Here is a 15,946-nt window from a genome sequence, read left to right as displayed (position 1 = left end):
AAATAAAGTGAGATTTAGGTGGTGGGAAGAAGGAACTAGATACTCTACTTACCACCGTGTGTGCACGCGTGCGTGCGTGTTTGTGTGGGCACTCACGTGTGTGTATGTTATCCACTCCCTTTTCTTTGAAACTTCTAAGATTAAAATAGGGAAGAAATCCTGTATGTTGCAATGATACAATTTTTTGAAATTTTAGGAAATCAAAATTCTCCAGGCTCTCCATCTTGATGTGCCATATTTGCTTTGAAACTTTGGATTATCAGTAGTTTTACTAAAATTTTGAAGAAATAATCCACTTTCATCTGCTATCTAGATTTCTTTCTTTTTTTTTTTTTTTTTTTTTTTTTTTTTGCGGTACGCGGGCCTCTCACTGTTGTGGCCTCTCCCGTTGGCTCCGGACGCGCAGGCTCAGCGGCCATGGCTCACGGGCCCAGCCGCTCCGCGGCATGTGGGATCCTCCCGGACCGGGACACGAACCCGCGTCCCCTGAATCGGCAGGTGGACTCTCAACCACTGCGCCACCAGGGAAGCCCTATCTAGATTTCCTAATCTAAATTCTTAAAAACAGAACTTGTTGATAGCATAGTTTTCTAAGTGCTGCAAGTTTGCAGCCATTACCACTTCAAAGAGGTTTGAATGAGGGAATTTTTTCCCCTTGTTAAAATAGTTCTATTTCTGTAGAAACTTCAGTTTTAGATCTGCGATGGAGGAGCTATCATAATTCAAGTATACAGTTCTTTTTTTCTATCAACTATTCATTGTCATCCAACAGTGAAGACATTAAAGATGCAGCAAGCTTACGAAGTCCTACTTTCTAAAAGAAATAGGTGGCATTTTCATCTTTATTATTGTACTTTTGGTTATGCAAACACTTTGATGATACAAATGTTTATGTCCCCCATAAATCTGCTCAGAAATCGCTTTTGATTTTGTTGATTAAGTTAAGCAGTCTCTAGTAGGATAGAGTACTGGGTACAAGTGGTCCAAAGTAAGATAAAAGACTACAGTAAAAATGCTAGGTCTTAAAAAAGAAACTGGTTTATGCACTAAATGTTTTGTGCCTTGGTCTAATATTAACATGATGTCTGTGTAAAATGACAAAAAGAACCAGAGTTGAATCACGTTTTATCTCCTGTCGTTCTGCGTTATCCCAGATTGCTAAATGTGTTCTTTCCAAGAAGTCTGATTGAATTCCTGCATCCATTTACTGTCCTATGTGACAGCTTTGTCCTTGTTAGAGATTTGAGTAATTAAAATGGGAAACAGAAGCTTAGGTTATTTTCCTTATCAAAACTATGTTCCTTGGAGGCACAATATTATGATGGTTTTCATGCTCTTGTACCTTGGATGTCTTAAGCTGAGTGCAGTTTAGGGGATCCTTTCTAATTACAGGCAGGTACTTCTTTCCTTCAACACTGTGATCTGACCTGTGACAAATCTGTACTATACACGACGTAAACGGCTAACAAGTCAATTGCAAACCAACTGAACGTACAAATCTTAGTGCCGGTGCTGAAATCTCTTCAGAATAGTCATCATGATCTCAAAGTTTGTTTCAAACTTTTGCAAGCATCAAGTGTCAATCAAAACTGAAGATGAAACACTAATGAGTTGAATTCTCATGCTTTAGGTGTACTTCCTTATTAGAGTTTTTGGTTCTCTGCTATTTTTACCATACTGTTCATTTAAATTTCCTACATGCTAACTTCATTTGTGCGATTGAAATAAAATTGCAGTATATATTAACAAAAAGAGAGAGAGAGAGACTAGAGAGGTTGGGGGAGGCCCCTCTAATTCATATTAAGAGGTTTAGACTTTATCCTGAGGTCACTGGAGGGATTCAGTTAGTAGGCAAGTACAATAAGACAGGTGAGAAATGCTTACAATCTGACCTAAAGACCAGGGCTTGGAGAAGAGGATATGACCAGTTGGATGATGTACATAAGGCCAAGGCAGAATCAAGGATGAAACCTGGGTTCAGACTTGGAAAGCAGAGCGAATGATGGTGTCAATCACTAAATTAGAACAGAGCGGTACCAGTAGAGGTAGAGGACAGGACAGTTGAAGTTCTGGATGTGGGGGGACTCCAAGAGCGATGCTCAGTGGTTGTGATGGACGTACATGTCTTATGCTGAGGTGAGACATGCGAGCTAGAAGGACAGGAAATACAGATGTAAACGTCAGCAGTGTCGTGGTAATCAAAGCCCTAAAAATGGTTGAGACCACCCACGGAGAGGACAGAGAGAAGAGCCCTGAAATACCAAAATGTAAGAAGAGCAGTTTACAAAAACGGAGAAGAAACTCAACATGGTAGAATAAGAAAGCTGCAAGGAAGGAATGGCTAATAGTGTGGGGTAGTTCAGCTAGATAAGAACTGAAAGTGTCCACAGGATTTAGCAACGAGGGAGTCACTGGTGAGGTTGGCCAAAGTAGCTTACTTGGAACTGGGGGCCCGGAAGCCTAATTAAGGAGGGTTGAGGAGTAAGTGGGAGCTGAAGACCTGGGCAGCCAGGGTAAATTTATTAAGTCTTTCATAAAGAGTTGCTCATAGAATGGTGGCTAAACAGGGTTGGAAGCGGACAAGGCACCCAGGGCTGTAGCAATTGTATGGAAGCATGAAGGAAGGTAGAAGCGCGGAGCAGTCAGAAAAGACTTTTCTGAAAAAAGAGATGGTGTGTGAAAGGACAGGGAGGCAAGGGAAGGAATGGCCTTATTTAGGGAATTCTAAGTAGTTCTGTTTTAGACCATCCCCTCCTTCATATGCCTTTCATTCCAGCCAGACTGGACAATTTACTTGGACCCAAATTCAGGCTGCCTTTGACCTCCCTGTCTTTGACCTGCCCTGACCTCCTCCTTTGACACTGTTTTCTCCATCCGGAATGCCTGCCCCCCTACTTCACCAAATGTCCAAGTTCTCCCCACACCTTGTAGCCCAGCATGAACATGGAGCCCCCAGGAATTTTCCACAAATGTCTTCTTTACAGATGGGAGGAATTTCCCCCTCCGGGAATTCTCAAAGCATTGTATTTATATCTCTGTAATGGCATTTCTAATGAAGCCTCCTGGTTACTCAGACAAAGATCCCTGAGGCCAAGGTTCACCTTTCTCTTAGGACCCATCTGGTATTACCCCCAGCACCCGACATAGAGCCCTACACTTCGTAGAGCTTTGATTAATTCAGTGGTTCTCAAAGTGTGGTCTCGGGACCAGCCGTATCAGCAGGTCCAGGAACTTGTAAGAAATGGAGATTGCCTGGCCCACCCCAGACCTACTGATTCAGAAACTCTGCAGGTAGGGCTAGCAATCTGTGCTTTCATAAGCCCTCAGATGAAGCTGATGCAGCTTATGTTTGGGAACCCTGGGATTAGCTGAAGTTCTCCTTTTTTAACAGATTAGAAATGTGCAACTGCAGTTCCATTATAAGCACTTCTCTTGACTTAGAGAACATAGCTTTAGACTCAAACACTCAGTTTATTATTTGAAAACTTCTCATTTTCATGTCCTTCTGTTTCTTAACATATCATTTATGTAAAAAATATTTTATTGGCAAAAGAAATTTGAGCAATAGAGAAATGGTATTACTGTACCTTGGGGGACTCCAGCATCCCTGGCTTTAATAGGGATTAAACATTAAACATCCAAGAATTAAACATTAAATGACTGGGGTTTGAATTTGCTGATGATTGAATACCCTACTCTCCTTTTCTTTCACTTTCTGCTATCCTTTCCTGCCTCCTCTTCTCTTTCTCACTTTTTATTTTCACATTTAAAACTCTCCTAAGTTACAGTTCTCTGAGGGTATGCACTCTGGAGAAAAGATACCATAAAAGTCTCAATCATTTCCAATAAAAGGAAAGATTTCCCAGCAAGTTCAGATGGATTAGCACAGAAAGTTTAGAATGAGTGGGGAAACATCCCATTTTGCTCACATTCTGTTGACAGCCCCTCACTTCAGAGACAGGATTTCAGTATGTGGGAAGACATCTTTCCTTGGCTTTAAATTGACTTCAAACCATTCCAGGCAGACTTACTGCTCAGTGAATTTCAGCATTTACTGCAGATGTCAGCTTCCTAGAGTGTAGAAAGCTGCTCTGAATTTCTGCCAAGAATTTTTGAGCTTTTGTGTCACCTCAGCCCTAGGTGATGATCAGACAAGCTCCAGGCTAGGCAAAGGTGTCACAAATGCTCAACTAAGATGCCCCAAACCAGCAGTCGTCCTTAATAGGCAGTCTGTCCTTTGCTTAACGTCTGAGCACTTTCTCATCAATCCTAACACTTCCTATTCACTTATGAATGCTATATATGTATGTGTGTGTGCATGTGTGTATATAGCACTCTCAAGTGAATGTTATATATATATATGAAAAGAAGGCTGAATGAGGAGAATTTCAATAGCACAAAGGTTTTTTGATTCACTGTAATGAATGCACAGATACAAGGGTCAGTCTTGATACAAATCTCATAATACCTGTGTGCTTTTAATACCTAAAAAAGAGAGAATGGGAGCAAATATACCACCACAGCACACACATGCACACTTTCTTTGTAAATACAACATACCAACGTATGTAGATATTTCCTCGTGTAGTGGGAATGATACACACCAGAATTGCATTTTATTGTGTAATATATAAATACCAATGAGGTCACTCCCAAATCTCTTAAATGACTGAAGAAAGACAAGCATATAGGGAATTCAGGAAATAAATGGGAATTCAGGAAATAGATCTCCAAGTCTCATAGAAGTAGAAATAAGATTTTTCTTTGCTATTAGTATCTTCATAGTTTTGGTAATTCTGTTCCAAGGAAGCATTAACTTCCAGTTGAACTTGAGTTTTGGGAAGTGTAGTCAGTATTCAAAGAGATACCAAAAAATAAAATTCTTTACCCTTCAGGGTCTGCTGTATCTTGGCCATATCCAATTAGGTTAAGTTCACTGATCATTTGGTGGTTAAAGAAGTTAAGAGTCCTAAAAATGATGAGAGAGTATGGTTATCGTTTCTATCTGCTCCAAATATATTATGATTCATCTCAGAGATTCTTCTGAGAAATCAGGTTTATATATAGGATTTGACATTGCTTTCAGCATCTTAACTGTTTGGGGCAAGTTTAACTGTAGAAAAGAGATGTCCTATTTTTTTCCCTCAAAATGTTGACATCCAGATTATAGTGAATTATTTTTCACTATGAAAAAGACAGAGTCCTGTTTTTCTCCACATTAGCAGAGTGTGAGTATTAAAAGAGGATTTTAATCTGGGGAGCCTGGGGGAGGAGGCTGTGTTTGATTAATCTGATGTGCCCAGCTGGGGCCCCTGTTTTCTTCCCTGGCTCTGACTTGCTACTCTAGTTTCATCTACGTGTGTAACATAGTGCAGCATTCCAAGGAACACTGTCAACTCGGTGGGTGATGCTAATTTACAAATAAATATGACACATGGGAGCCTTGGGGGATGGGGAGGGAAAGCCAGGGCACTTGGATGACAATTTATGTACGAGGACCAGAAAGCCAGGACTCATTTGTTCCTGATAGTTTCCTGAGCATCTAGGCTCTCAGTAATCAAGAAAAACAACCCTCATCTCTACAAGCCAGTTTTATTGAAGTGGGGCACAATTCTTCACTATATCAATCACTTCATCTAACTCCTGATTCTGGGCTGTTTTTCAAGGTCCTGCATCTTCAACGTTAGGATGGGAAAAGGAGGGAACATTTTAGCTCTGCTCTGGGAGGGCAGTGCAACTAGTCCCGGCAAAGCTTAGGTATATAAGAGTTGCCAGCCAACCAGCCATTTTGTTGCCCCTAGTTCCATTCTGACCATATCTTAGCGCTGCCTCAGCTAGCAATTTCCAGATTATTTCCCTGTGGTCCTTCTCCAGCCTCTGCAACCCACATTGGCCAGTTCCACTCCAACAGGCTGTTTCTACTCACACTCTCTGTTGAACTGCACTATTTCCCAAAAACCCAGCTCATTAAACTGTATTTGGTTTACTGGTTTATTTCTTTCTCTACTTGTCATCATATTAAAATTTTCAAACCACAACTTGTGAATTCAACAGCTGACAATCTTCTCTGAATGCCCTTGTGTGCAGATATCTATAGAAAATGCTAGGGAGGGCTTCCCTGGTGGCGCAGTGGTTGAGAGTCCGCCTGCCGATGCAGGGGACACGGGTTCGTGCCCCTGTCTGGGAAGATCCCACATGCCGTGGAGCGGCTGGGCCCATGAGCCATGGCCACTGAGCCTGCGCGTCTGGAGCCTGTGCTCCGCAATAGGAGAGGTCACAACAGTGGGAGGCCCGCGTACCGCAAAAAAAAAAAAAAAGAAAGAAAGAAAGAAAGAAAGAAAGTACTAGGGAAATACTCAACAAGAAATAGTTGAAGCTTCTTCCCGAGGCATAAAGTAGGTGAATGGAGGTAAGACAAGGTCCTATGTAAAGGAAAATAGTTAATAATAGCTATATTTACTGTTTCCTCCATGCTAGGCACCAATGTCCCCACCCAAGCTAAATGTTTTTAATAGATTATTTCATTTAATTCTCACCTAGGGTAAGTATTACTGAGCCTTATTTTACATATGGGGAAAATGAAGCCTAACGAGCTTAAGTGACACTTTCAAAGTCATAGGACTAGTAAGTGGTAAAGTATAAGAAAGAAGCCAGCTTTACTCCAAAGCATGGGCTTTTTCTAAGAAGTATACACCTCCCAAGTGAAAAACTGCCTCTAAGCAGTTTATATTTAATTCTAAGCAGTGGTTCTCAACTGTGGGCTCTTTGCTTCAACCTCACTGCCACCCCAGGAATATTTGGCCATATCTGGGGACATTTTCGGTTGTCACAACTGGTAGGGCAGTGCTACTGGCATCTAGTGAGTAGAGGCCAGGGATGCTGCTAAACATCCTACAATGCTCAGGACAGCCCCCAACAGTAAAGAATGATCTGGTCCAAAATGTCAATGGTGCCGAGGCTGAGAAAGTTGGATTCAAAGGATGGTGGATTTTTAAGGCCAATTCATAAAAAGCAAGTTGTTTTGTCTGTACCTCACTCATGTGTACATTCTATCCCATCACAGATGACAGCAGCCTTCTAAATCTAACTCCCTACCCCCTGGTTAGAAGACGGAAGAGAAGGTTCTTTGGGCTGTGCTGTCTCGTCTCAAGCTAGGTGATTCCTCCTGGAAACCACCACTAGGAAGACCTGAAAATATCACTGAACGCGAGGACCTCCAGACAGCTGAACCACAGTTATTGGTTTTCGACTATGTTTTCTACGCTTCCTTATTACTTTTATCCACCTCCCACCGCCCTTTGAAACGATTTTACATTTGAAAGCAGCTGCTGTCAAGAAAAAAAAAAAAGATTCAAAAAGCAGGCTGTTTTTAAAAGGATTTTTAAAGCTGACATTGTGCATGTCTGCTCCAAACCACACCATGACAGATGCAAGAATTATGATTTTTAAATTATTGAAAGGTTTTTCTAAGTATTACACAGAGAAAAATTATTCCATGTAGAATAGTATATCTATAGCTCTTGCTGATGTCACGTTAACAAATGATCACATATGAGAGTCTTTAAACATAGAAATCTATTTAAAACTGCAAAACTGTTCAAAATCCAACCAATATTAGGAATAATATTATAATCAAACATATACCACCTCAACCTATTGCTTTCTCTGCACTCATTTACGTTTAGTCTTCCATTCTGTCAGAATCTAAGAGCTTCAACGTAAAAATATCTCAATTTATAATGCAACAAGAACATATATGAAAACTATTTAAATTTTGTAAATACACAATAATCCTAATAACTTCATACAATGCATATGGGCAACTAATTTCCTTTCGATCCAATGTTGTCTTTTTCAGCTTCTTGGAGAATGAAGTAATCCAGTTAGGAAATGGTGTAGTGACATATACAATTACCCTCAAATGTAAAATTGAGTATTATCATATTTTGTTCTAATTGAAATCTGAAGCATGATGTCTGCACATCAGCATAGTGTTAAATCTTATAGGGCATGCTGGAATTAGCTCAGATCGTAAAAATACTTAACATTTTACATTGTTAATAAAATCTTTTTAGTTAAGCTAAGTTTGTCTCATTTTAGATGACTATGCAGATAGGACTTTTCCAACGTGTACTTGGTGTCTTGTCTTATGCTTAGAATCTTAAAAGCAGGACACATTAAGCAATACTCTATTTTAGAAAGGAGGAAGCCACACGCTTTGTTTTTCTGCTCACAGCTCTGCTGTGCTCTTCCTCCACTAAACTCGTAACATGATACAGATTTTGTTATATTTTCCCTTGCTCTTCCTTTGGCCCATTTCCCAGACAGAGTTTCCCATGGGTTGAAAGATCAAGCCTTTGGACTGCTTTTCTTGTTTTCCATAGTCTGAAATTCCTAAAGTCAGACAAGAGGCACCAGAGTCCAGCACAATAAAAGGATGACCTATACATGGTTTATCCAAGATGCATCTTTAATCCCAACCCTATAATTTCTCAGTATTTATGTGCACAGGCGTTTATAAGTCCACCAGTATTTTGACCTGAAAAGTAAATATACTCAAGCTTTCAGCTTTAGTGAAGAGCAAGAGAGGTACAGAAAAACTACTGGAATAATTATCGTATTAGGTTGAATTATATGAAACTGCTGATATTTGACTGTTTTTGACCTAAAAAATGGCAGCTTCATATAGTTCAACCTAATATCTGATGTTGTGGAAATTATCCTTGAAATTGTCTTCTAGTTTTTTTGATTGAAAGTGAAAGGATTAAAGAGTTGGAAGAGATCTCAAAAGGCGATGCATACCTCTATTTAGATCACACCAGCTGGTTTTTGGCCTTATTCTTGGAGTCCAGAGATGTATTCCAGTGAGTTGGCAATTGACGCATGGCTATAGGTATGAATAGCTTCATATCAAGATGTACCCTTGAAAGTTATACAAGAAAAATCACAATTTCCTAAATCAAATACTTGTAATACAGTGTGGGAATACGCTATTTTAAAACTCCTAGGGTGACTGCTCCTTTGCAAAGCAGGTAACCACTCCCAAATTTACCTGGTCCTCAAACCCTGATTTTCATAAATCAGGTTTGATTCAAGTTTAATATCCTTTCCTGAATGCAGTTCATTTTTATCCCCTGAAGTTTAATTCACTTCAGGTCCATTGTTTTAGAAATTATGAAGGAGCCCAATCTGGCACGCTCTCAGCTCCCATCTCTGCCCTCTCCCACCTTCCACTATACTGAACCCCTAGCTTCAATCTAGTTCCTACTAAAAAAACTACATGCAGAGTTATTAACAGATAAGCCCAGCCTTGGTGTTCAGCACCTTCTTCTAAATGCCAGACCTAAATCACTTCTGCTTGGTTAATTTGTGCTCACTCTTGCCTTAGCCTCAGTGTGAAAGTAACACCTTCCGTGCAATTGTCCTTTGTACAACTGAAGACTGTTAATAAATTCAGGTCTCACCTCCAGGTCTGGGGAGGGCTATAGTAGCTATTCATGGAGATGGGGATTTGTCTAATTCCCTAGCTAGGCTTTCCATATCTAAGAGAAATAAATTCAGCCACCTTATCTTTTCTTCATAGTGCCTGTTTCCCGGCCTTGGATCAATTTTGTAGTTCCCGTGGACACACTCCAAGATTTATAGATCTTCTTTCACTATAGCAGGTCCTAAAATTAAATTTAGCACTCAAAGTCCCAATAACCTACCCTGGCTCAGAGCTGCAATGGGTAATTCATCATCTCCCATTAGGTACGCCAATGCATCTTGTTAGGAGCTGACCCTACTCCCCTGTCACCTACCAAAGGACTTTCTCAGGTGTAGTTCCATGAGATAACTGTCTCAGCTTCCTGCTGGTAATTTTCTTTCAGATTAGCAATAACACTGAGCTGATCTCTAGGGATAAAGAGAGCCCATTGAACTCATTCTGTTGCATGTACGCATATTCTTGAAACAAAAAAGAATGTAAAGTTTTTTCTGGCACACAACCACCCATTTTACCACCATATTTTTCATATCCTGTGTTGATCTTTTTTTTTTTTTTCAGATTACAGAGACAATACATGTTCTTTGTGGAAAATCTGAAAAATACCACCAAGTATAAAGAAAATAAAAATCACCTGAATCCTGCCACAATCACATTGTTTAAAACCACATTTCCAGGCTTTAAATCAGTCATTGTCTGGGCCCAAAGGCACTTTTGGATGAGGTATATGAAGAAGTGCCCAGAAGGCCAAGGTGCCGCTTTAAAAAAAATCCATCCACTAATGTTTTGCACACGTCTAGGAAGAGATTCAGCGCACACTTCTGATTGTGCCATTGTTCAAGGGTACAAAGATGACTTTAAAAGTAGCACAGCCCTGATGCCTCCTCTAATGAAAGCTCTTGGGGGAATTCTAAAATCCTGCCAGATCATTTTGTTCCTCGGTGCTCCTGCAAGTTTGGATACTTACTGTTTGGCAGTACTGCCATCTACTGGAAGCTAAAATTATACAGAGCATAAAAGCACCTAACTGATTTTTAGGCAGCCAACAAATGGGCCAGATTAACAATGATCCCATGTGGAATTTCAGACTCTGGAAGTCTCAAAATCGAAAGAATTAAAGATATCCATCCATAATAACTTCCCACCTACCCACACACATACCTTAGCAATGTCTACCATTTCTTTGTGTTCTAGAACATCACCAAATGCAAAATGCTCAACTTTCAGGTTACTATAGAAAGGATGAAAAACGGTCCGGGATAAACCACTAATATTACATATAAAGTCCAGAAATAAACCCAAGAACATAGAAGAGTTGAGAACATTAAAAAGATGACATTTCAAATCTGTGAGAAAATGTTGGATTATTAAGTTATATTGGGATAAATGGTTAGCCATCTGTTGAGGGATATATTAGATCTATACCTCATAACTGTCATCAAAATAAATTCTAAGTGAAGTATTTAAATTAAATATTAAAGCACATAAATAAACTGGCAGTATTGATGAATATATATGTAATTTTAGTGTGTGTGGGGGGGAAAGCCTTTCTAAGCATGATAGCAAAGGAAGAAACCCCAAAGGAAAAGATGGGTGGATCTGACCAATTAAAAATGCAAAACTCCTATAGAGTAAAACAAACAAACAAACAAACAAACAAACCAGATTAAGAGAAAGTCAAGTTTTAAATATATGCAACAAAGAGTACAGATGTCTAATAACATATATCAAGAGCTTAAATTCCACAACCTTTGGGAAGTTTCCATGATCTACAGCTCCTTCCCCAGCCAAGTGTTCCCATTTTATTCTTTCCCTTTCCTTATTACATTTTTTTCATTATTGCTTGTTGAATTGTCTATCTCCACTAAACTGGAAGTTCCAGATGGCAGCAACCAGGTCTATTTTGCTTATTCTTATATCCTCAGCACAATGCTAAACACGAAAGCAAATACTGAAAACATATTTATGAAATGAGTGGATAATGAATGCATGAATAAATGACATTTTATAACTCAAAAAGAATCAAACTTTCCAGGAGAAAATTGAGCCAAGCACACAAACTGGTGATGTACCATAAATTAGAATAATGCACTAATAATATGAAAATATTTGAACATACTAGTAATCAAAAATGCAAATTATTATGATATACTCTTTTCCATGTATCAGAAAGGCAAGAGTATAAAGAATGAATGTTTCCAGGGACAGTAAGGAAGTCTGGAAGTGAACATCCTCTTACAGAGCCAACAAGTAGGTAAATTGATTCCACTTTCTGGAAAATACTTTGGCAATATAGTTTTCACCTCTACCAAGTAATTCCACTGTAGGGAACTTCTCCTCAAAAAGATCAGAGAAAAATGAGCTAAGATATATTCATTCATTATTCAAAAAAAAATGCAAGAAAGAATGCTTATTTGGAAGAATGAGGAAAAAAATGTAAATAAACCCACAGTATACGGTTGGTTAAATACGGTATATCCTTTCAGTGTAATACTGTGCACCAATTAAGAATAAGCAACATATGTATATTTATTGAAATGAACTATATTGATAAATAAAAAAAGCTATAGAAAAATATCTACAGTATCATCCCATATTTAACATATACATATATATGTGTGCATTAAAGAGTCTGAAAAGATATTTGCTAAAATGTTAACAGCATTTATCTCTGGGAGGTGAGATTTGGAGCAATTATATATATATATTTTTTGCATATCTGTAATTTCTGGTTTTTCCACAATGAGCATGTAGTACATGTATAATTTTTTTCAGGGAATAAATAACAATGTTCACAATATATATTAAATGAAAAACATGTTATAAAGCAGTATGTATAGTATGACACAATATTTGTAAAAAAGAAAAATATATATAAATATTCTATGTATGTATATATATGCATAAGAAAGCTAGGAGGACATACACTAAAATGTTAATAGTAGTTATTTATGGGTAGTGGGATTATGGGTGATTATTTTTTCTTTTTGCTTCTCTGTGTTTTCTAATTTTTCTACAATGAATATGTATTACTTGTGTAATAAAAACTAATAATAAAAGTTTAAAAAAAAAGAATGAAAAAGTGAAAGAGACATTGTGATTCACCATTTGCCCAGATCCTACCCACCCCCTCCCCCACCCCCTTGACATATTCGTTGTCATCAAAATGATGGCAGTGGAGATATGGAGAGGAAACACCAGGGCACCGTAACTTTTGAAGAGAGAAGATGCAAAACAGACAGACAAAGGGGGGGCTGGGGAGAGGAAAGAGAGAAGAAGAAAGGAAGGAAAGAAGGGAGGGATAGAGGGAGGGAAGAAAGAATTAAGTGAAAGTGAAGTCAGTGGAGGAAGGATTAAAACAGGCTTTGGAAACTTTCACTAACAATAGCAATATGTCTGAATTGCACTCAGTTTTCCTGATAGTTACGACATAAAAAAAAAAACCCAACAACGTTGAGTTAAATAATTTTATTTTCTGATAAAAGGAGATGGTACACACATCTGGAGAGACATCTAGGAATTAAATTCTGACAGGAATATATCCCAAGGAGTTTTTCAAAACGCAAACTATTGAGTCCAGTTAGTTGTCAAGGATTGCGCGGTATAGTCTGGAGTTACACAGAATTTTGTCTGAATCTCAGATGGGCTGCAACAAAGTACACAGCTATGGCTAGCAGTTCCATAATCTGTTCTCTCCTTTTTACCTTTAGTAACAGAGATCCCAAATTTCAGGGAGACACTGGCCCCACCTAAAGTAAATACTCCATTTCCCAGGCTTCCTTGGTTGTGGGTGTGGCAATATAACTGAATTTTGGCCAATAGCTTATGAGTGTAATTGCACAATTTCCAGGTAACATCCCAAAAATAAGGGGCATGCACTTCCTTCCCTTCCCACTAGGCTGCGAGGAGAACATGAGGGTGGAAGCTGAAACAACTATCTTGGACCCAGAGTCAGACACCACGAAAAGATGACAGAAGAGCCTTAGCAGAGATTACCTATCTCATACTGCTATCTGCTTAACTAATTAATTAATAACTTCTGTCTCATTTAAGTCATTAATAATTGTGAATCTTTGTATAGAAGAACTTATTCACTAAATTAGTCAACTTCTGTAAGCCTCAGTTTCCTGAGAGTAAAATAGAAACAATATATCAAATCACAAAAGGTTCAACCAAATGACTGTCCAATTACTTGCTTAGAATCAAAGCTCTTTTATGAGAAAAATCAAATGAATCAAACACTGCATGATACTGTGTTGCAGAACAGCAGACAAAGGGAAATCTTTGAAATAAATAGTGATTTTAAATCAAATGATCAATTGATTTCCATTTGCAAAAAAGAATTAAACTTCACCCTTGCCTCATTCCAAGTTGACTGTTGATCTAAAAATAAAAGGTAATACAATAAAGCTTCCAGAAGGTAATATAGGAGAATATCTTCATACCCACAGAGTTGTGAAATAGCTCCTAACAGAACACAAAGCATGTACAGAAAACCGTTTAACATTATCTGCTATCATAGAACATACATGTACCCTGTGATCCAATAGTTTCACTCCTAGGTGGAGACTTAGAAATATATGTGTGTGTATTCAAAGACAGTTAAAAGAATATCCATAGTGGCATTACCTGTAGTAGGAAAAACCCATAAACAATTCAGCAAAAGAATCCATCAACAAAAGAATGAAAAAGTAAATTGTATAACACTATACAGCAATAGAAAGAAATGAACTCCATTGCAGCTACATACAACCAGATGAAAGAATAAAACTATTGCAGTACTGAATGAACACATCTAGCTGTAAAAGTGCCTGCTGCCATTAGCAGCCAACATTCACAGTAGCTGAGCAATGGATGTCGTGGTTGAGTAAAACAAACATGGGCAGCACCACAGCATCTACTACAGTTCACCCCCAGCACTGTTCCGATCCACTTGCTTCTCACATTGATCTACTCCATCCAGGCATAGCTTCTTCTGGACTCTGTTATCGTAACTCACACACGCAAAAAGAGAGACAAAGCAGAGCCCCTGCTATGCAGTTGGTCCCAAGATTATATATAGCTGATATTCATCCTCTCTCTTCTCTACTACCCATTCTAGATTCCCTTCATCCTAGTCTGGCACTGCTGAGTTGCCTGGTATTACGACCCAGACCCTCCCTCCTAGTGGTCTGAGACCCTGCTTACCATGCCTTTCAGTAGAGTATGGTTGCTGTATTTGCCCATTTACAGCGAAACCTGAAAAACCCATCAGCATACCAAGAGGTACCCAGTCACCTAAGTGCCAAACATATTCCTCTGTGCCCTCATTATGTTGCAGCAGCCCTCCTTCCTCATGATGATCAGGGCCAATAACCTCTGTCAGTGTAGTAACTCTTTTATTTGTCTTATAGTTTTCTGGCATGAGGAGTCTAAAGTGACCAGGTAGCAGTGGTAGCTTAAAGTTTAGTGGGACTCTGCTCTGTGACCCTCTAGACACACAGATTCTAGACCCCCCAGATAGGAAGCACAAATTCCTCAGTAGATCACTGGGGCCACTCCTACTTTCACCCCTTGATTTTTGGACCCATATATTCTATGGATTAGTGACTCAGAACCAAATAGTGACCCTTGAGTTAAGGAATATAGTGCATCCTGAGTATGGTGCACCCACTGCTGCAAGGAGTCCTCTCCTTGAAGAGGCTGTGCCTCTTCATCCCACTCTGTTGGGATGGCAGCTCCTGGTTGGTGGAGTACGTGCAAGAACAGTGGATCCTGGTCGTGTCACTGATGCACTCCTTTGCTATTAAATGGGGCCTTTGGTCTGAGGTAATGTTATACAGGATCCCATAGGGGTGGATCAGACACTCTGTGAGTCCATGGGTACTGGTGCTGGCTGCAGCCCTGCAGATGGTGATGGCAAACCCGCATCCAGAAACCAGGTTAGTCCCGGTCAGGCTGATCTAGTCAACTTGTCACCAAGTGGCAGGTTGTTCTCCCCAAGAAATGCTATTGTATCAAGGACACATGGTCAGTCTCTGTTGCCAACAGGACATTCAACAATGGCTGTAAGTAAACTAGTGTTGGTGAGAAAAGCCTGTATTAGTTTCTTACTGCTGTAACAAATTACCACAAACTTAGTGGTAACAACACAAATTTATCACTTACAATTCTGGAGGTCCAAAATCAGTTTCACTGGTCTAAAATCAAGGAGTCAGCAGGCCTGCGTTCCTTCCGGAGGCACTAAGGGAGAATCTATTTCCTTTCCTTTTCGAGCTTCTAGAGGCCTCGGGCATTCCTTGCTCGTGGCCCCTTTTTCCATGTTCAAGCCGACAGTGTAACGTCTTCAGTTCTCTCTGTCTCTGTCTCTGACAGAGACATCATCATCACATATCCTCCCTCGACTCATTCTTCTGGCTCCCTCTTATAGGGAACCTTGTTGTTACATTAGGCTCACCCAGATAACCCAGGATAATTTTTCCA

General features: G+C 39.4%; 1 protein-coding gene across 1 annotated transcript in view; it reads left to right on the top strand.

Moving 5' to 3' along the window:
* Positions 1-7,155, top strand: part of RGS7BP (regulator of G protein signaling 7 binding protein) — a gene marked incomplete at both ends in the record, with an annotated part of 115,406 nt that extends 108,251 nt beyond the window's left edge. The window contains one exon of the mRNA XM_082837391.1: positions 7,064-7,155. Within this exon, the coding sequence (XP_082693517.1) occupies positions 7,064-7,155 (92 nt within the window). The remainder of the gene's footprint in view (positions 1-7,063) is intronic.
* Between the last annotated feature and the right edge of the window lie 8,791 nt (positions 7,156-15,946).

The sequence above is a fragment of the Leucopleurus acutus genome (genome assembly GCF_964270905.1).
Source record: "Leucopleurus acutus genome assembly, chromosome: 3".
Lineage (NCBI taxonomy): Eukaryota > Metazoa > Chordata > Mammalia > Artiodactyla > Delphinidae > Leucopleurus > Leucopleurus acutus.
This window is presented reverse-complemented; position numbering and strand designations above follow the sequence as displayed.